This window comes from Microcaecilia unicolor, chromosome 11, assembly GCF_901765095.1.
Source record: "Microcaecilia unicolor chromosome 11, aMicUni1.1, whole genome shotgun sequence".
Lineage (NCBI taxonomy): Eukaryota > Metazoa > Chordata > Amphibia > Gymnophiona > Siphonopidae > Microcaecilia > Microcaecilia unicolor.
Window position 1 is genome coordinate 202,077,780 of NC_044041.1, and position 20,684 is coordinate 202,098,463.

The 20,684-nt window shown below is 42.6% G+C and overlaps 1 protein-coding gene across 5 annotated transcripts in view; it reads right to left on the minus strand.

The window, feature by feature from the left end:
* The window catches only part of THRAP3 (thyroid hormone receptor associated protein 3), a 97,693-nt gene that overhangs the window by 63,053 nt on the left and 13,956 nt on the right, over nucleotides 1-20,684 (minus strand). For 4 of the 5 annotated variants that reach the window (XM_030218092.1, XM_030218094.1, XM_030218090.1 and 1 more), the window contains exon 4: nucleotides 6,048-6,220. In XM_030218092.1, coding sequence (XP_030073952.1) covers nucleotides 6,048-6,184 — 137 coding nt within the window. In that variant the 5' untranslated portion in view covers nucleotides 6,185-6,220. Of the gene's footprint in view, nucleotides 1-6,047; nucleotides 6,224-20,684 lie in introns of all 5 variants that reach the window. The other variant, XM_030218091.1, reaches the window with a different exon arrangement.

Below are 20,684 nucleotides of genomic sequence, written 5' to 3' on the forward strand. Positions count from 1 at the left end.
TTGCTATTATGAATTACCAACAAGCTCTGTTATGGAAATCACCAATGACAGTGGCTAAGACTGGTAATGAAAACAAGACTGATGATTCAGAGCAGGTAATCAAGGATGACATAACATATAAGCATAGCCATACTGTTCAGATCAGAAAGATGGGGGCCAGAACATTAGGCTACAGGAGAATGGATTGCATAGAACAAAACTAAACACACTCTTCATCAACCAAATGTTCAATCATGAAAATCTTCACTTTTTGGATTCAAGTTTCAAAAGTAGTTTATCTTTCTATGCCTACAAGAAAAGCGAAGATACTTACCTGTAGCAGGTATGCTTCGAGGACAGCAGGCTTCATATTCTCACAAGTGGGGTGACACTGATACACAAAGCCTGGCATTTTGCCAAAGTAAAAAGCAGAGCTTTGCTCAACCGCTCATGCGCAAGTGCCTTCCCGCCTGTTGCACAAATGTGCTCTCCTAAGTTCAATACAAAAGCAAAAATAAAACAAGAATAACCAAAGAGACAACTCCAAGAGGGGTGGGCAGGATTGTAAGAGAATGTGAAGCCTGCTGTCCTCAGAGAATACCTGCTACAGGTAAGTATCTTCGCTTTCTCCGAGGACAAGCAGTCTCCAATATTCTCACAAGTGGGGAATCTCTAGCATCCAGGCTCACTCAAAACAATAAAAATGGCAAGGACGTAAAGCATATTAACCTGTAACTATATACAGTCTGTATGAATGGAATAAAACGGGCCTGGAAGGGTGGAGTTGGATTCTAGACCCCAAACAGATTCTGCAACACTGACTGCCCGACCCGACTGTCACCACGGGTATCCTGGTTCAAGGCAGGACTGAAGACCACATCGCAGCCTTGCAAATGACTTCAGTGAAGGCTGCCTTCAAGTGTGCTACCGACGCAGCCATGGCTCTGAAATTATGAGCTGTGACATGACATTCCAAGGCCAGCCCAGCCTTTGCATAAGTGAAGGAAATGCAATCTGCCAGCCAAACTGAAATGGTGCATTTGCCGATGGCGACCCCCATCCTATTGGGATCAAAAGAAACAAAAAGCTGGGTGGACTGTCTGTGGGGCCTTGTCTGCTCCATATAATAGGCCAGTGCTCTCTTGCAATCCAAATTGTGCAAGTTGCTTTCGCCAGGACGGCGTGAAGTCGTGGAAAGAATGTTGGCAAGACAACTGACTGATTCAGATGGAACTCCAACACCATCTTTGGCAGGAACTTAGGGTGTGTGCAGAGGAATACTGCATTGTGATGGAACTTAATGTAAGGTGCATCCACCACTAAGACTTGAAGCTCACTGACCCTATGAGCTGAAGTAACAACCACCAAGAAAATGACCTTCCAGGTCAAGTATTTAAGATAGCAGGAATTCAGTTGCTCAAAAGGAGCTTTCATCAGCTAGGTGCGATTGACACTGAGATTCCATGACACCGGTGGAAGTTTGACAGGGGACTTTGACAAAAGCAAACCTCTCATGAAAAGAATAACTAAAGGCTGTCCAGAGATGGGCTTACCTTCTACAAGTTGATAAGCACTACTTGCACTAAGGCGAACCCTTACAGAGTTGGTCTTGAGACCAGACTCTAATAAGTGTAGAAGGATATTCAAGCAGGATCTGTGTAGGGCAAGTAACGGGATCTAAGGCCTTGCTCTCACACCAGACAGCAAACTTTCTCAATTTAAAAGAGTAACACCTCTTAGAGGAATCTTTCCTGGAAGCCAGCAAGACTCGGGAGACACCCTTCAAAAGACCCAAGGAAGCAAATTCTAGGCTCTCAACATCCAAGCTGCAAGAGCCAGAGACTGGAGGTTGGGATGTAGAAGAGACCTCTCAATTCTGTGTGATGAGGGTCGGAAAACACTCCACGGTTCTTCAGAGGATAATTCCAGAAGAAGAGGAAACCATATCTGTCACGGCCAGGACGGCACAATCAGAATCGTGATTCAATGGTCTTGCCTGAGTTTCAACAAAGTCTTTCCCACTAGAAGTTTGGGGCCTTAGGCGAACGCTGTTGACAGGAATGAGCGTGCTGGGGTTAAGTAGGTTGACGAGCCAAAGGAGTGTACCTACGCCTAGAATAGCAGTAGGGACCGCTCCGTGGATTGCCAAAAACCCTCCTAGATGAGGAGGTGACGCAGAAGGCACCCGGCGGGAGAGAGAAGAGATGGTATTCAGTGTGTTTCTTGATTTGATCAGTGACCTCTTCAACTTTCTCTCTAAAAAGGTTATCCCCTCGGCAAGGGACATCCGCCAACCTCTGCTGAATAGAATGTTCCAAGTCAGAAACACGTAGCCATGAGAGTCTGTGCATTGCTATACTTTGAGCAGAGATCCTGGATGCCACATCAAAAGTGTTGTAAGTTCCCCTGGCCAAGAACTTTCGAAACGCCTTCTGCAGCTTGACCAACTGGTGAAAAGGGTCAGCCTGCTCCGGAGGGAGCGTATCCGCCAAGTCTGACAGCTGTCTCATTGAGATTTGCAAGTAAATTCTAGTGAAGAGCTGATAAGACTGTATATGGCAGATATGCATTGAAGCCTGGTACATCTTCCTCCCAAAAGAATCCAGGGTTCTAGATTCTCTGCCTAGGGGTGCCGCAGAATAGTCCCTAGTACTCCTGACTCTTGAGAGCTGACTCCACCACCAAGGAATCATGAGGCAACTGAGGCCTTACAAAACCAGGTTCAATGTGGATCCGATACTGGGTGTCTATCTTCTTGGGCACGACAGGGACCGACAGAGGGACGCCTAGTTCCTGGTGAGGACTTCCTTCAGTACCTTGTGGAGGGGTGCAGTCACAGCCTCCTTAGACAAGATGCATCTTGGCCCTGGACTCATCCTCCACCTGTAAAGGAAATGGAATGGCATCAGCCATTTCCTTGACAAAAGATGGGAATGAAAGGATCTCTGGCGGAGACTGTCTCCTTTCAGATGGTGGAGAGGTTCAGAGGGGATCCCATAAGACTCATCTGAAGCCACTGGGAATCTTTGTGGACATGGATGGGAAAACCTCGTCGGCCAAAATAAACGACTTAATGGTGCCTAAAAAGGGGCAAGGCACAGAAAAAAAGAAAGGAAGGCGATGGGATGACTTCCCTATGAGGAAAGGCTAAAGCGATTAGGGCTCTTCAGCTTGGAGAAAAGACAGCTGAGGGGAGATATGATAGAGGTCTATAAAATAATGGGTGAAGTGGAATGGGTAGACGTGAATCGCTAGTTTACTCTTTCAAAAAATACTAGGACTATGGGGTACATAATGAAGCTACAAAGCAGCAAATTTAAAACGAATCGGAGAAAATATTTCTTCAATGTGTAATTAAACTTTGGAATTCGTTGCCAGAGAATGTAGTAAAAGTGGTTAGTTTAGCAGGGTTTAAAAAAAGTTTGGATGGCTTCCTAAAGGAAAAGTCTATAGACCATTATTAAAATGGACGGGGAAAATCCACTGCTTATTTCTAGAATAAGCAGAATAAAATATATTGTACTGTTTTGGGATCTTGCCAGGTAATTGTGACCTGAATTGGCCACTATTGGAAACAGGATAGTGGGCTTGATGGACCTTCGGTCTGTCTCAGTATGGCAATACTTATGTACGGCAGTCAAGGCCTAAAAAAATAGGCCCTATGATATCAAAAATAAGGAAACTTAAACCTGGGCAAAATACAACTAAGAAAACAAAGAACGGGTTTAAAGGAAGAAAACAAGAAAACCACAACGGAAAATTAGGAAAAAATAGCCGAAAGGCACCAAAAGCTCTTTTTGAACTGGGCGATTGATGAGAGACTGAAAACGCTCACCTTCTCTTCACACAGAAAAAAGAGGAGACCGCGTTCGCGCGATAGCTCGCACGCAGAATAAATGATTTTTTATTTTAGGAGCATACTTCTCAAATGCAGCCATGAAAGATTTTCTCTACAACCGGCAGAGATGAAGAAGTCAACAACTGATCATTTTAGAAAAAAATGATCAATGTGGCCACTAGCAAAAGTCATCAGCCATGCTTCAAGTACATCAAAAATTTTATAAGAAGCCATGCTCTGGGAATTCAGCCTAGTCTAAGCACAGAAACTTGTTATCACTTAATTTCTAGGAGAGACGCTGCTGAGAGATAGTTAAGAGGAACTTCTAGAGGCAAAGAGAAAATGCAGGTGACAAGAAAGAATCTGGGCCATGTCTAGAAACGAGTAAAATTAGTCCTCCTGGAGAAAACTATGTAAGGAATACAAGGTTTGCAATTAAAGCTAAAACTTACTAAGTGAAGCATATTGGTGGTTCCAAAATTAGCATTAGAAAGCTCTACTCCTTAGTTAATTCCATGCTAAATACTCATTCAGGAGCCAAAATCAATGTACTTATCCTATCTACAGACCAACTTGCAAGTTATTTTGAGCAGAAAATTATTAAAATTAGAAACAAGCTAGATGGTACTAATATTACCTTAGCCGACCAACTTAGTTCTTCAAATATTTCTTCCCTAGGTTCACCTGCAGATGGTCTTCCTTTCTCCACCAACTCTTAATTCAGTTAAATTCTATCACTCCAAACATTCATCTTTGCATTGCTTGTTCAATGCGTGCCCTACCTATTTACTGAAGTCGGCACCTGACCTGTTCATTAGCTGTCTTATTTTATGTTGTCTCAAAGCTTATTCCCTAAAGACAAAGGCAAACTAATTCTCAACCCCATTCCTAAGAACCCCAAGTCTAGCATGAATGAAGTATCCAATTACAGACTGGTGGCCTCCATACCACTGTTAGTAAAAAATCTATTTTTCTGTACAGTTCACATAAAAATATATAACAGTTATGTAAGCCATTTTGGGTCACACTGACCTAGCATCATTTTTTCAGGGAGGATAGGATCATTTAAATTAAGGGTAGATTCATTCCTAGAGGTTAATGGCATTAATAGGTGTTCAGATTTAGTGTAATTCTAACTAAGAGCAGCATACTAAAGAATCTGCATTAATTTAATTTTTGGATGTCCTAGAGGAATTAATGTATTACTTGTGAAATATAAATGGTGGAAGTTCTATAAACAATTGTCTGGAGGTAGATGATTGAAGAGGGCTAAGCTCAATGAGCTGATACATTTGTAGAACCAAATTAAGTTGAGTATATTGATCTCAAAACTTTTTTATATTTTAATTTAGGTCTAATTTATTTTTCTACACTTGACCTACACAGACCACTTGGTTTTGTTTTATTTTTTCTCTTCACCTAATCAGGATTACATGAGCAAACATAATATTTTCTTAAAGACATTATGGCTGTGCTAAGACTTGCGTCAAAACAGTAAATTCAGAAAGCAAATGATCATATGCTCCTAATTAGAAGTGGACAAACTTCAATTACTAAAGACATCCACCTAAGCAAAAACTGAATGCTGGGACACAAACTGACAACAAGGCAAATATAGCCATGTGCTTCAAAATTACAGAAAGAAGCCCTTATTAAAGTGTATGCAGGAGGAGGGCTTTAGTCAGAGATGTTGGTAGAACACAAATTACTATTCTGACACAATCCATTAGCAACATAGCAAACGTATAAACACCTCAGACATGACAAATTATGTGATTTTCAATTCAGAAAACGAAAGTAAACCAAACCCCTGCCTGATTAATATTTGGATGAAGAACTAATATTAAATTTATCTCTACAGTTTTTAAGTGCTGACATACACCTGGCCATTGAAATGACCATATGTGATTCTTATGCTGATACCAAAGAAATCAGTGAATGCAGGGATAGTCTCCATCTGAAGCAGTTCTGAACTACTAGAAATAAACCTTGCAGAATACCAGGCACATTAAGTGAAATCTTTATGCCCTGAAGCGTGTCTATTTTTATTCATGAGAATTCTTATAGGTCCTGTCACTAGAAGATTAATGCAATCCATAAGTGAACAATAATTCCTTATTCTACAGCTACAACATGTACAATTTTATACTTTAAAAAACTGTTTCTGTGGGGAGAACAAATTAATAAATTAAATAAACACAGAAGACTGACCGTGCAGAAGAGTACTTACCTGTGCTTGCGTTTCTTTGGGTGTGAAATAGACCTGGAGCGTGATCGTGACTTGGAAAATGAACGAGAACGAGATCTGGATACCGATCTGGATCGGGATGAGCGGGACCCCGACTTCGATTTGTTTGTTTTTGACATTTTGAAGGAAGCCGATTTCTTGTTCAACCAGAGAACCTGCTGGAGGACAGGAGAACATCACCTTTCCACTTCACAGTACATGGAAATTTCAGCACACTTCGAGATATTTTAGAAGTACTGATGTCTTTCTTTTCCTAAAGTAGTATAAAAAATAGAAATCCCAATATTAAACAAAGAGAAATCTATGCTATTAAATGAAACTGTGCGCCTCTTTGATTTTCATCCCTAGTCTTAAGATATGCTGAAGAAAGCAAACAAGCAGCAGAGTGGAAGCAATGAAAGTTATCCCAAAAGCTTAGTCCTTTAAACATACGGATCACGTCCTGCCAGCCATATGTGCTGCTGGCCTCTGAAATGGCTGCAGACAACATACAAGCTATGCCATTGCCGAAAGTAACCCGTGCAGCTGCTATAATCAGATTTAAATGGCACATTAGTCATTTGGACAGTCCAGCTGCTGCCAAAATAATTTAGAAGTCCTTTTAAGTAACTGTACAAGTGATTCAAAAATTGATGAGGGACAGCATATTGTGTCGCTGTTGAATGAATTAAGTGGACTACTACCCTGCTTTTTTATCTGTTGTATGCCAGTGACATGTACAGAGAGAGGTAACCACTAACTAAATTTCTACAAGTAAAACAAAGGGCCTGTTTATTAAAGCGAGTTAAGTGGTTAGTGCATGAATTAGCACACACTGTTAATACACGAGTGTGCTAACAATTACCACACTGATGTAACAGTGTGCATTAATTCACAAGCTAACTGCATAGTCTGTTATAGGGTGATGGGTGGGTTTATGGGCGTAGACTGTGCATTCCACTTAGCACACCGTACTCTGTCATGCCCTGCTGCTGTTGCAGTTCGCGTGGATACACTTACCATCTCCTAAAATAGAGGCAATAAGTGCATTACATCAACTGTGAATAAAATTAATTTTTAATTTATTTATTGCATTTGTATCCCACATTTTCCCACCTTTTTGCAGGCTCAACGTGGCTTACAATACATCATGAGTAGTGGAAATATATTAAAAAGACATTTATTTTTATTTTTTGTTACATTTGTACCCCGCGCTTTCCCACTCATGGCAGGCTCAATGCGGCTTACATGGGGCAATGGAGGGTTAAGTGACTTGCCCAGAGTCACAAGGAGCTGCCGGGAATCGAACTCAGTTCCTCAGTTCCCCAGGACCAAAGTCCACCACCCTAACCACTAGGCCAGTACAGAAGGATCTTGTACAACATGATAATGATAAAACATAATAATAGGATAACAAGCAGATATTAAAATACATTTCTAGATATATGTGGGGGAGTTATGTATATTCATATTGGTTGATCTTTGTGGCATGCTTTGTTAAAGAGATGGGTCTTCAGTAGTTTGCGGAAGTTCGTTATTTCGTAGATCGTTTTTAAGTTGCACAGTAGTGCGTTCCATAACTGTGTGCTCAGGTAGGTAAAGTTTGTCGCGTGCATTAGTTTGTATTTTAGACCTTTACAGTTCGGGAAATGCAAATCAAGGAATGTTCGGGATGATCTTTTGGCAGTAAAGAACTTTTCTATATGGTAACTGTATGGGAACATGCTGACAACACCTCCAACAGTCAGTGCACAGGCTCTGCACCTACCACACATTCATTTTTGCCTTTAACATGCAGTAAGTGCAAAACTTTACCTCACTTTAGTAAACACGACCCAAAGCTGGTAATCAATAAATCTGATGTGTCCAAAACATATTAATTTAAAAATCTTACATACCAATCACAAGCCTCATAGCAGTCACTTGTAGCAGTTAACAATTAGCATCAACACCAAAATAGAACCCATCTCCCTCCCAAACCCCCCAATCAACAATATTTATACACAAAACTATAAATAGAAACCCCTCTCATAAATAACCACCACCCTCTTTCTTGTCCCATAGAAGTATAGAAGGAGCAGACCCCTCTCCTGCACAGCCACCTCCCCATTTAGGAAAGAGACAATTTCTTCCAGAATACCCCATAATTCCTCTCCAATCAGAACTCCATGGTAAGGTGTCCTGTATAATGGGAACCACCCTAGAGAAAACTTCCTCTAGCCCCTTGACTAGATCTTAACTGCCTAACTTGAACACATCAGCTCAAGATTCTATGCTAAACACTTGGATCCCTCATCCCCCAAAGCCCTGCAATGCAATGCAAATACAGAGCAAGTTAAAATATATTCTCACACCAGTAACCAGTGCAACTCTCTTAATAACAAGGTCACCACAACCCATCTCGATTTCTGTAAAATGAGTCCTGTCATTGCATTCTGGTCCACCTATATGCATGTAACAAATGTCCCATGAGACCCGTATATATCCCAATGGGGGCCTGTACCACTACCCAAACAGTTCCAACTCCAAAGTACAACTTCCACATAATCCTTAGCTTTCCATACACAGACCATATTGATCATGACCTACCTCTCTCCTGACCACCTTAAAAAAAAAAACAAAAAAAACCCCAGGTCTCTCACTTCTTCTTCCCTTGTATCACCACCTGAATCCCTACCTCCTCCTCCTCCTTTCCTATAAAAAAGTATCTCAGTTTTTTTGAGCATTCAATACTAACAACTGTGTGACAGTCACCAGACCCTCATCCAACTTCTCTAGGGTCTGTACCCAATCTCTTTACAATGGGGAAACCAACTGTACATTATCTGCATACAAAAATCATTTAAAAACCAACTGCTATTATCAACTCCTCCAGTTGATTGTAAAAAGATGTTAAAAAGCAGGTGTGACAAACGCAATCCCTGTGAAACACTACAAGAAAACCTGATGGGAGCCAACAACTTATTATTCATAGCTACCCATGCAGTCCTATCTGAAGAAAGGACTTAAACTACTCCATGGTTTACCCTACTGTTCCCATAACGACCACTTTCTCACCCCTATCCATATACTGTAAAACATCATCATAAACAGCCTACAGTACTATGTCAGTGTTGTGACTGTATCAGAACCCTGCTAGAATTTCTGCTAGACCATCAGATTCCTCCAAAAAAGTATTTGGTTGGTACAATATAGTGTTTTCCAAAATCTTGGTCCAAACTGACCTATAACTCTCATGCAGTCCTGTGGGTCCAACTCTGATTTCTTCAAAACGAGTTAGATGATTGACTGTCACAATTTATTGGGAACTATCTCCTCCTGTAAAGGCCACCTAACCAAATCCACTGCAAGTGCCAATGCTTCCCCAGGGAGAGCCTTCACTAGCATTATACAACACAGATGTAGTCAACAAAATGTGGGCCTTAATCCCCTCAGGATCTTAAGAAGACCCTCAACCAATGAACATACAAGCTGTTCCAATACATCTCCTTTATTACTTTCCCCTTCACCCACCTCGACTCCTGATTTTGTTTCCAGAACCCACAACCCTCCACTTTATGTACAAAAAATTGTGAGTGATGTCCCCATTGGGGAAGTTTCGACATTGTAAACGTACTTTTTCTTATCAACCAATCCAGTGTAGAGAACAACTCTTTTCACTTTCAGAACCTTTAATAAGAGTAGAAAAATATCCCCTTACCTAGCTAATATCTCTACTACAACCAACTACCTTTCTTCCTCCACTCTCTCCTATTAGTCAGGGAGAGATCCTTCCTCCACTTCCATTCTAATCTTTGCACCTCCAACATTCACATCTTCTCTGTAAACCAAGGTGGTCTCACTTTCTTTCTCACCTATACCTCCCTTCATGGGAACCAACATATACAATACCTATATAACTCTCTCATACCATTCATCCACAACCACATCCATAGAATACCTCACCTTCTCCCATTCTAACACACTCACCGTTCACTTTCCCACATCTCTTCATCTGCTTCCCCATCTAAACACCCTCCTCTCCACTACCCATCTGAATGGAAAACTAAATGGAAAATAATTGACCAGGATATATCGCTGTTTTTTGGTCTGTTAATAAATACTACTTTAGGTATATTTATTCACTTCTGTAGTTTGTTGGATTGGTCTTCCCTACTCCCTTTCCCTGAGACTTGCATACATTCATAGGGGTTTTTCTCCTTTTGCTTTTTCCCTGTCTTCCTATTGACACACACATTACTGCTTTCCTCTCCCTTCACAATAGCATACACAATCTGTAGTCAGAAATTTCAGAGTTACAGAAAAAGCCAACACAGAATATGAAAATATTCTATTAAGTGGACGGTAGGAGGGATGTATTGACCTAATGTAATTTATTACCATTGATAATTTATATTAAACTGGAGGGAGTAGAAACCATGAGAAGGAATCTTCAAATGTTAGAAGAATGGTCAAGGGTCTGGCAGTTAACATGAAGTGCAGAGTGATGCACTTGGGGTTCAGAAACCCAAAAGAGATATACCGGATAGGAGGGGAGAGATTGGTAAGCTCAACTCAGGAGAGAGACCCTAGGGTGATGGTAATCAAGGATCTGAAGGTGATGAAACTTTTAGTTTTAACCCACCTCTTTAACGCTGCTTTTGACTCCTAACCACTACTCACTTGCCCTGTACCCTTTTATCTCCACCTCTTTAATTCCCTTACCTCTTAGTTGTTCCGTCTGTCTGTCCTATTTAGATTGTGAGCTCTTTGAGCAGGGACTGTCTTTTTTTTTTTTGTTACATTTGTACCCCGCGCTTTCTCACTCATGGCAGGCTCAATGCGGCTTACATATACAGGTACTTATTTGTATGGTGTACAGCGCTGCGTATGCCTTGTAGTGCTATAGAAGTAATAAGTAGTAGTAGTTTGTTACTATACTATAGGTGTTATGTAATTTATTACTGTTGGTAGAGCTGGATGATGTTGTAAACCACTTTGATTTGATTACCCAAGATACTATATCAAATCTTTTTTTAAACAATTAACCTAAGCCAACAAGCTTTGCTATAACATATTATGCTAATTGATTTATTGACAGTTGCTGCAATATGCTTTTTATCAATGGCTTCTTTGTTCTTTACATAGATTTTCCAGTTTTATATAACTCTATACTTCTCTAAGTTGCCTACTTTGTAATTTTACTTAACTTTCTGTAAGCCACATTGTGCCTGCATGAGTGGGAAAATGTGGGATATAAGCGTACAATAAATAAATAAATAAAACCTCAACAAAATATTTATAAGCCCTACTGATTAAAAAAAAAAAGAGGGGGGAGTGGTGGTCTTCTGTCCCAGTTCCCCATCAGTAATTGTGACAAGCTGATAATCGAGGAAAAGGCTGTTTCAGTCTTTTGCTGTTAGCCTAATTTATCATTTTTTAAATGTTTGATTTAGTGATCAAACCCTCACAACCCCAGAATTCTTCAAATGTGTGCAGAACCCCTTAAATGCAATGCCAGGTAGCTCAATGGTTCTTCTCTCTCTATTTATTAACAAAGTTCCCGTCAAGAAAAGATTTGCAGTTACCTAGCTCAACAAAGCTGAGAACTTTCATTATTCTTTCCAATCCATACAAAATGTTTCCTTGGGTCTTCTCTTTTCAAGTGATATTTAACTGATGATGAATTATGAGGACACTCTGCAGCAAAGGTTTAATTTCTGAATTATTACTGCTAATGCTGTTACGCATGAAGCAATAAATACACAACATTGCCTGAGAGTTCACTGCCTTACGAGGCTACTACTGATAAGTCCTCATTTTAAACTGGACTTTGCTCTTTTGCTAAATGTTAAAAATGGCCAGTAAACTTAAATAAACTGCTATGGAACAAAAACAAAACCACAATAACTGTCAGGTATTAAGTTGTATGTGTTGTGCACGACAATGCAAATTCAAGTTCACCAATAATAATTTCATCTTGCACAGTACAATAAACCACAAAATGGAGTTCAGACAGCTGCACTTCATGACCTGTCAGTGTGAGCTGAGCTGCAGTTAATATAGAATGTCTTCTTAATAGCTAATCCTTGCATGAAACCTTAGAATGTGAAGATCATACAGCAAGAGGTAGGCCTGGCAGTTGCCAAAGACATTCTGTAAGGAAACAAGACCTTAATTTAAATCACGGATGGTCTGCTTCCATCGTATTATAGGCTGACCTAACCTAACTCTTTTTTTAACCAAGATCAGATTAGCTTGACAACCTCCCAGACTCCCCACATGGTGGATGAAATGACAAGTCCTCAGCTTTGTTACAAGTTAGTTAAAGAGGGTGCCTCAATTAATCCATAAACATAAGATTTTAATTCTCATCTTAATGCGTTTTGTAATTTGCTGTTCAATTTTTTTCAGTTTGGTTAAAAGCATTACAAAAATACAGAGTGCTAAAATTAAGAACCAAATGAAAACATGACAGGGATGACAGAATCAGTGGCCCATCCCAAGCTAAACTGTTCAGAGATCACATCCGGGTTGAGGCCTTCTGGTTAGGTATGGAAACCAAGTTCAATCTCTCGTCTTTTAGTCCTGGCACCACCTTCGGCAGGAACTTGATGAAACTTGATATAAGGTGCATGCACTACCAAGGCCTGAAGCTCACTAACCCTACGAGCTGAAGTAACAGCCACCAAGAAAACGACCTTCCAGGTCAAGTACTTCAGATGGCAGGAATTCAGTGGCTCAAAAGGAGCTTTCATCAGCTGGGTGAGAACGATGTTGAGATCCCATGACACTGGTGGAGACTTGACTGGGGGCTTTGACAAAAGAAAACCTCTCACGAAGCAAACTAAAGGCTGTCCAGAGATAGGCTTACCTTCTACACGGCGATGCTAAGCACTAATCGCACTAAGGTGAACTCTTACGGAGTTGGTCTTGAGACCAGACTCTGATAAGTGCAGAAGGTATTCAAGCAGGGTCTGTGTAGGACAAGAAAGAGGATCTAGGGCCTTGCTGTCACACCAGACAGCAAACCTCCTCAGAGTAAGACCTCTTCGTGGAATCTTTCCTAGAAGCAAGCAAAACTCGGGAGACACTCTCTGAAAGACCCAAGGAGGCGAATTCTAAGCTCTCAACATCCAGGCCGTGAGAGTCAGAGACTGGAGGTTGGGATGCAGAAGCGACCCCTCATTCTGGGTGATAAGGGTTGGAAAACACTCCAATCTCCATGGTTCTTCAGAGGACAACTCCAGATGAAGAGGGAACCAAATCTGATGGGGCCAGAAGGGTGCAATCAGGATCATGGTTCCGTAGTCTTGCTTGAGTTTCAGCAAAGTCCTCCCCACCAGAGGTATGGGAGGATATGCATACAGAAAGCTTGTCCCCCAATGCAGGAGAAAAGCATCTGACGCTAGTCTGTCATGCGCCTGAAGCCTGGAACAGAACTGAGGGACCTTGTGACTGATCTGAGTGGCAAAAAGATCCACTGAGGGGGTGCCCCACACTCGGAAGATCTTGCGGACTACGCCCATGTTCAGTGATCACTCGTGAGGTTGCATTATCCTGCTCAACCTGTCGGCCAGACTATTGTTTACGACTGCCAGATAAGTGGCTTGGAGAAACATGCCATGACGGCGAGCCCAAAGCCACATCTGGACGGCTTCCTGACACAGAGGGCGAGATCTGGTGCCCCCCCCCCCCTGCTTGTTGGTGCAGTACATGGCAACCTGATTGTCTGTCTGAATTAATATAATTTGGTTGGACAGCTGATCTCTGAAAGCCTTTAGAGCGCTCCAGATTGCCCGCAATTCCAGGAGATTGATCCGAAGACCTTTTTCCCGAAAGGACCAGGCTCCTTGAGTGTGAAGTCCATCTACATGGGCTCCCCACCCCAAGAGGGATGCATCCGTTGTCAGCACTTTTTGTGACTGAGGAATTTGGAATGGACATCCCAAGGTCAAATTGGATCGAATCATCCACCAATGAAGAGAAATGCAAAAGTCGGTGGACAGTTGGATTACATCCTCTAGACTCCCCGCAGCTTGGTACCACTGGGAAGCTAGGGTCCATTGAGCCGATCTCATGTGTAGGCGTGCCATGGGAGTCACATGAACTGTGGAGGCCATGTGGCCCAGAAGCCTCAACATCTGCCGAGCCGTGAACTGTTGAGACGCTCAAGCTATGGACACCAGGGGCAGGAGGTTGTCTGCCCTTGCCTTGGGAAGATAAGCTCGAACTGTCTGTGTGTTCAACAGGGCTCCAATGAATTCCAACTTTTGGCCTGGAGTGAGATGGGACTTGGGGTAATTGATTACGAACCGCAGTAGTTCTAGCACCTGAATAGTCATTCGCATGGACTGCTGAGCGCCTGCCTTCGAGGTGCTCTTCACCAGCCAATCGTCGAGATAAGGGAACATATGTACTCCCAGTCTGCGTAGTGACGCTGCAACTACCGCTAGACACTGTGAATACTCTGGGTGCAGACGCCAGACCAAAAGGCAGCACACAGCACTGAAAGTGCTGAGTTCCCAACCGAAATCGAAGATACTTCCTGTGAGCTGGAAGTATTGAGATGTGCAAGCATCCTTTAAGTCCAGAGAGCATAGCCAATCTTTCTCTTGAATCATGGGAAGAAGTGTGCCCAGGGAAATCATCCTGAACTTTTCTCGAACTAAAAATTTGTTCAGGCCTCTTAGGTCTAGGATGGGACACATCCCCCCATGTTTTCTTTTGCACAAGGATGTACCTGGAATAGAATCCCAGCCCTTCTTCCCCTGGTGGAACAGGTTCAACCACTTGGGCCTGTAGAACGGCGGAGAGTTCCTCTGCAACTACCTGCTTGTGCTGGGAACTGTAAGACTGAGCTCCCGGTGGGCAATTTGGAGGTTCGGATTCCAGATTGAGAGTGTATCCTAACTGGACTATTTAAAAAACCCACCGGTCGGTTATGAGAGGCCACCTTCAGTGAAAAAAACATCAACCTCCGCCCTACTGGTGAGTCGTCCGGAATGTACACTTTTACTGAGGCTATGCTGAACTGGAGCCAGTCAAAAGCCTGTCCCTTGCTTTTGCTGGTGAGCAGAATGGCCCTTAGTCGCACGCTGTTGACGAGAACGAGCACGCTGGGGTTGAGCCTAGGCAGGCTGCCGAGAAGCAGGAGTGTACCTACGTCTAGAGTAGGTATAGGGGGCACTCCTCCTTCTTCCAAAAAACCTCCTAGATGAAGAGGCAGTAGCAGAAGGCGCCCAGTGAGAGAGAGAATCCATAGCATCATTATGCTTCTTGATTTGATCAACTAGATCCTCTACTTTTTCTCCAAAAAGATTGTACCCCCGGCAAGGAACATCCGCCATCCGCTGCTGGACAGAATGATCCAGGTCAGAGCCATGAGAGTCTGCGCATCACTATACCTTGAGCAGTGATTCTGGATGTCACATCAAAAGTACCCCTGGCCAGGAACTTGAGACACACCTTCTGCTGCCTGACCACCTGGTGGAAAAGGCTCAGCCACCTCCGTAGGGAGTGTCTCAACCAAGCTGGACAGTTGACGTATCGAGTCCCGCAAGTGTACGCTCTTGAAGAGCTGGTATGACTGGATCTTGGCAGCGAGCATAGCAGCCTGATACGTCTTCCTCCCAAAAGAATCAAGAGTTCTAGCTTCTCTGCCTGGGGGCGCCGAAGCATAGCCTCTAGTACTCCTGGCACTCTTGAGGACGGAGTCCACCACCATGGAATTGTGGGGTAACTGAGACCTCATCAACTCAAGTTCACCGTGGATCCGATACTGGGATTCAGCTTTTTTCAGGACCACGGGGCCAGAGGGGCTGACCAGTTTCGCATAAGGACTTCCTTCAGTACCTTATGCAGAGGAACTGTCACAGCCTCTTTAGGTGGAGAAGAATAATCCAAGACTTCGAGCATCTCAGTCCTGGGCTCATCCTCAACCTCCACAGGGAAGGGAATAGCTGTAGCCATTTCCAGGACAAAAGAGGAAAAGGACAGACTCTCGGGTGGAGACAGTCTCCTTTCTAGTGGTGGGGAAGGATCAGAGGGAATCCCAAAAGGACTCATCAGAAGAGAAGTACCTGGGATCCTCATCTGACTCCCACGAACGCTCCTGCTCAGTGTCGGATAAAACCTGAGTTAAGGTGCTTCGACACTGGGCCTGCCTCGACGCCGAGGAACAATGTTCTCTCTGGCGATGTTGAGGTCGATGCCCTGTCCAACTACGGTGAAGCTCCCTCCACCGATGTCGAAGGGGAGTCGACCTGGGTGGCAGGCGGCATCGTGGTCGGGGACCTCACCACAGGTAAAGGGCCAGACACCGCTGCAGCAGATGGTAGAGAAGGCGCAAGCACCCCTGACACCAAAGCTGACTGACGCAGCAGTCCCTCCAGAAGTTCTGGAAACAAGGCCAGGATGCGCTCGTCGAGAGCCGCCATCGGAGAAGGCTGCGGGGTTGGTGGGACAGGCGGTGTCAGAATCCGTGGAGGTTCGGGAGCAGGCATTGGGCTGCTAGGAGACCAATGTATCAGCACCTCCTGTATCGAGGGTGAGCGATCCTCTCAGCGCCGACATTCTCGGGTGCAGACTCTCTCGACGTCCCGGAGCTCCTGGTACCGTGCGTCGAAGGAGAACAATGACTGTGCTTCTTAGCCTTCGCTCAACGCCCGTCATCGAGACTCCTCGGTACTGATGATGAGGATGTGGAATCCTCACAGCTCCTCGGGGCCGGGTCCGACAAAGGCTGGTCCCGGGGGGCCTGCATAACAGGAGGCCTCGAAGCAGGTGGAGACCCACTTGACGCCTCACTGCTCCCAGCACAAGTTGGTCTCATAGCAGCCATTACCTCTCTCCCCGACGTCGATGCTCCCTTCAATGTCGACGCCCTCAGTACCAATGTCGATGTCGAAGGACCAGACTGAGCCCCAAAAAGTTTTTCACGTTGGGCCTCTCGAGATGCTTGGGTCCGTTTCTTTACACGAAGACAAAGTCTACAGGCGGCTGGGCTATGGTCGGGCCCAGGCGTGGGTATCGGTACCCAAGATAGTCCAGTTGCACCACGTACAACGCTTGAAGCCACTGGGAGTCTTCGATGACATGGAAGGAAAAACAGTTTTGGAAAAATCAAAAGACGCAATTGTGCCTAAAAATCAGAAAAAGGCACAAAAGAGAAAAGGGGAGAACCCGGCCGCGACGAAAAAGAAAGAAACTTGAAATAGGGAAAAAAAACTAAAGGGAAACTACAGGAACCTTATTTTATTTTTTTTATCTTGTGAGAAAAAGCAGAAAAAACAGAAGTGAACAAAGTGCAAATGAAGAAGACTCTTCCTGGGCCTAAGAGGAGCAGAAAACGAATGCTGCCGCACCTCAACGTGGAGAAAGAAAAACTGAGAAGTGCTCACGCGATGGGCGGGAAATCAGTCCACGCATGCGCTGTGCACCAGAAGACTCTGGCAAAACTTTTTTAAATATTTTGCTTGCAAAATGCTGATTCCTGGGCCGACGTGGACATCGACTAACATGTGAGAACAAGCAGCCTGCTTGTCCTCGGAGAAATAGACGTTACCTAAGAAAGTGAAAGCACTACTGTGTAATGGCACACTTATCTTACATAGCATGCAGATGTAAGGGAGGTACACCTGAGCCGGTCTCCCCAGCTCTATGGATGGTGTGTAAAAGTTAGGTTAGGTGTGCCTATAGAGGGTTATGCTAGTATTCTAGAACAGAACCTGAGCGCTAAAGTGTTGTTGTAGAACAGACTCCTACCGAACAGTCTTAGAGTATCTAAACTACTACTACTACTTGACATTTCTAACAGAGGCACCTAGTTGTACAACTGCCCCCATGATTTTTATCTGCCATTTCCTCATTTTACATACATAGGAAGATCCTTATTCTATAGCGTCTCGAGTGGCAGAGAAATTCAAGAGCTGTTAAAAGCTGGGAAATTTTAACTTTGGTCTAGGCATTTTCTAAGAACTCTTCACATTGAACAAAGTCACAGGTGATACACAAAGCTATGCCTCATCTTGAGCCACAAGAGGTTTCATCTCTAATCCCAATCCACTGAAGACAGGATCAGAATTAACAGCTTGGAGACATCCTCAGATGCTATTAGTTCTATCTTGGGACTGGAAAAGATACAAAACTACACATTAAAAAGAAAATCTCAGATTACAACATCTAGGATTGCTCAGCTTGCATCAGCTCAAATAAATCATTAAAAGCATGTCTTAACAATATTGAACACTAAGAACTTACAAAATATTTATATAAAAGTTTCAGATGAGAACCGTTAAAGAATATTTTGTCAGTTTGTACCAATGAACAAATCTCATCATAAAATAAACCCTCATCTTACAGACATTAATATAGTGAGTTTTGCAAAACTAAAACAAGTGAGAAAATCAAACATACTATTCTTTCTAAGCCCTGTGTATGTAAATCATGTGTGTGTGTGAACATGAGGGGTACATATTTATGTGTGTCTGTGAGATCAGAAGAGATAAGAGGGGAAGGCAATTTAAAAGGGAGGAGGTGTGTCAGGGGCAGAGAATGGGTGTGGAAGTGCTATTTAGCTAGCGTTCTAATTGGTTAATGCATCCATTAAGTGCCCTTAGCACTTCCCTTGTTAAGTTTTTTTTTTAAATAGATATGTTCTAATGTTAACATAAGTGTGTGGCCAAATATCCAACAAATGGAAAAACTCCTCCTTTACGGCTGCACTGGAAACATGCTTAGTGCACGGTAAACTCCCACATTAGGTCGCACTAAGCCCATTTACTAGCACAACTTAGTAAAAGGGCCTCAAAATGTTGATAGCAGCATTTTTGGATAGTTGGTTTAATCATGAATTGACAATGGATGTGACTATGCTGCAGACAAAATACAAATCCATTCTTCCTGTGGCTGGTATTGGAGCAAATTGCCAAATGTTCTGTCTGTGATATCAGTATTTAATCATGAAAGAATGTAACCTGAACACAGTGGCAGTTATGGCTCTGGCCAACTTGATAGGTAGACTGGATGGACCATGCAAGTCTTAATCTATGACATTTATAATGTTTCTATGTATGTTACTATGTTAGATGCTCTCCCATAACTCAGGGAAACCATCAGACCCCCCCCCCCCCCCACTCCGAGCATATGCAGGTGTTCCCATACTGGTAGACACTATCCCCGCTCCTATGTCTGTAATATAGCTATTGAGTTCAGGAAAGAGGAAAAGTGTGGCTGCATTGCCCGGCTGTCTACAGAGAACCACCTTCACAGGGGTGTCTGATGACAAACAAGGGGAATGCAAGCAGACTATACGGTGAATGCATAGCTGAGGGTTGCCATGTAGTTTATTCAGTGGGCAAGTTTGACAGAGTGACTCCATTACTAATTAAAGCACATTGGTTGCCGGTTTTAAAATATTGCAAGGCATAGCACCATAATATATGGTATCTTTGATAGCTTTTCCCAATCCTAATAATGTCAGGCAGCTAAGAGATACTTCGTTGTTATATCTACTCTCCTCTCAGTCTATTAGATATAAGAAAGTTCTTCAGTCATCTTTTCTTTTTGAGGTACTAAATTAACGAACAAGCTTCCTTCCAAGATTAGGTATTCTAATAGCCTTATTTTATTTTGGAAATTATTGAAAACAGCTATTTGAGAAGTAAGAATTATGATGAATTTGTTTTTTTCCATTTGTTTTTAATTGTATTTTCCACGTATGCCTGGTCTCTTTTCTATGTAAACTGCATAGAACTTTACAATATTAATGTTAATATCAATGTTAAACTCCCCTCAACACCTAAAAATATGTTCGGAGTGGATTCAAAATAAACCAGTCTACAAAACTGGGAGATCACAATATAATAATCAAGTTGACGTAAAGAAGAAACATAGCATTGACTAATTGGAAGGCACATATTTTTTAAACAGATCCATCTTTAAAAGCTTGCGAAAAGGTAGATGTGATTGAGATTTCACCAAGATTGGCTAAGAATTCCAAGTTTGACAAGCTTGATAAGAAAATAAAGCCATAAAATAGGTGCATTTATACCCCGCATTATCCCACAAGAGCGGGCTCATGTGGCTTACAATGTTTCAAAAAGGTTACAATTCAGGGAGGATACAGAGTCAAGCGAACAACGGGTGAGATAAGAACATGAGGATAGGACAGGGGTGATGTAGACAGTGTTTAGGCGGGTACAGACGATTTGAGGAAAGTTAGGGCTTAGTGTTGTTAGAACATAAACCTCTGTAAGAGGGGAATGATAAATTTAAATTATTATTACAAGTATCATACTTGGAAATCAATACATTCAACATGTAAATATAACAAGTGGCCACTCTCTATAATATCTTATAGGCAAACCAGCAAAGCTTAAAAATAACCCTAGCCTCAACTGGCAATCAGTGAAGCTTTTTAACATGGAGAAAATCAAATCTATCTATCTAAACCACAAATAAGACGGTTCCCAGTATTTTGGATGGTTCTAAGTTTTCTCAATAAATATTTGGAACAACACAAATATATAATGCTACAATAATCAAGCTTCGAAAGAATCGGGGCTTGTACTAACAATTGAAAAGATTCCAGAGAAAAATATTTCCAAATATGTCTTAAATTACTCACCATCCAGAAACATTTTTTTACAACACAGTTAA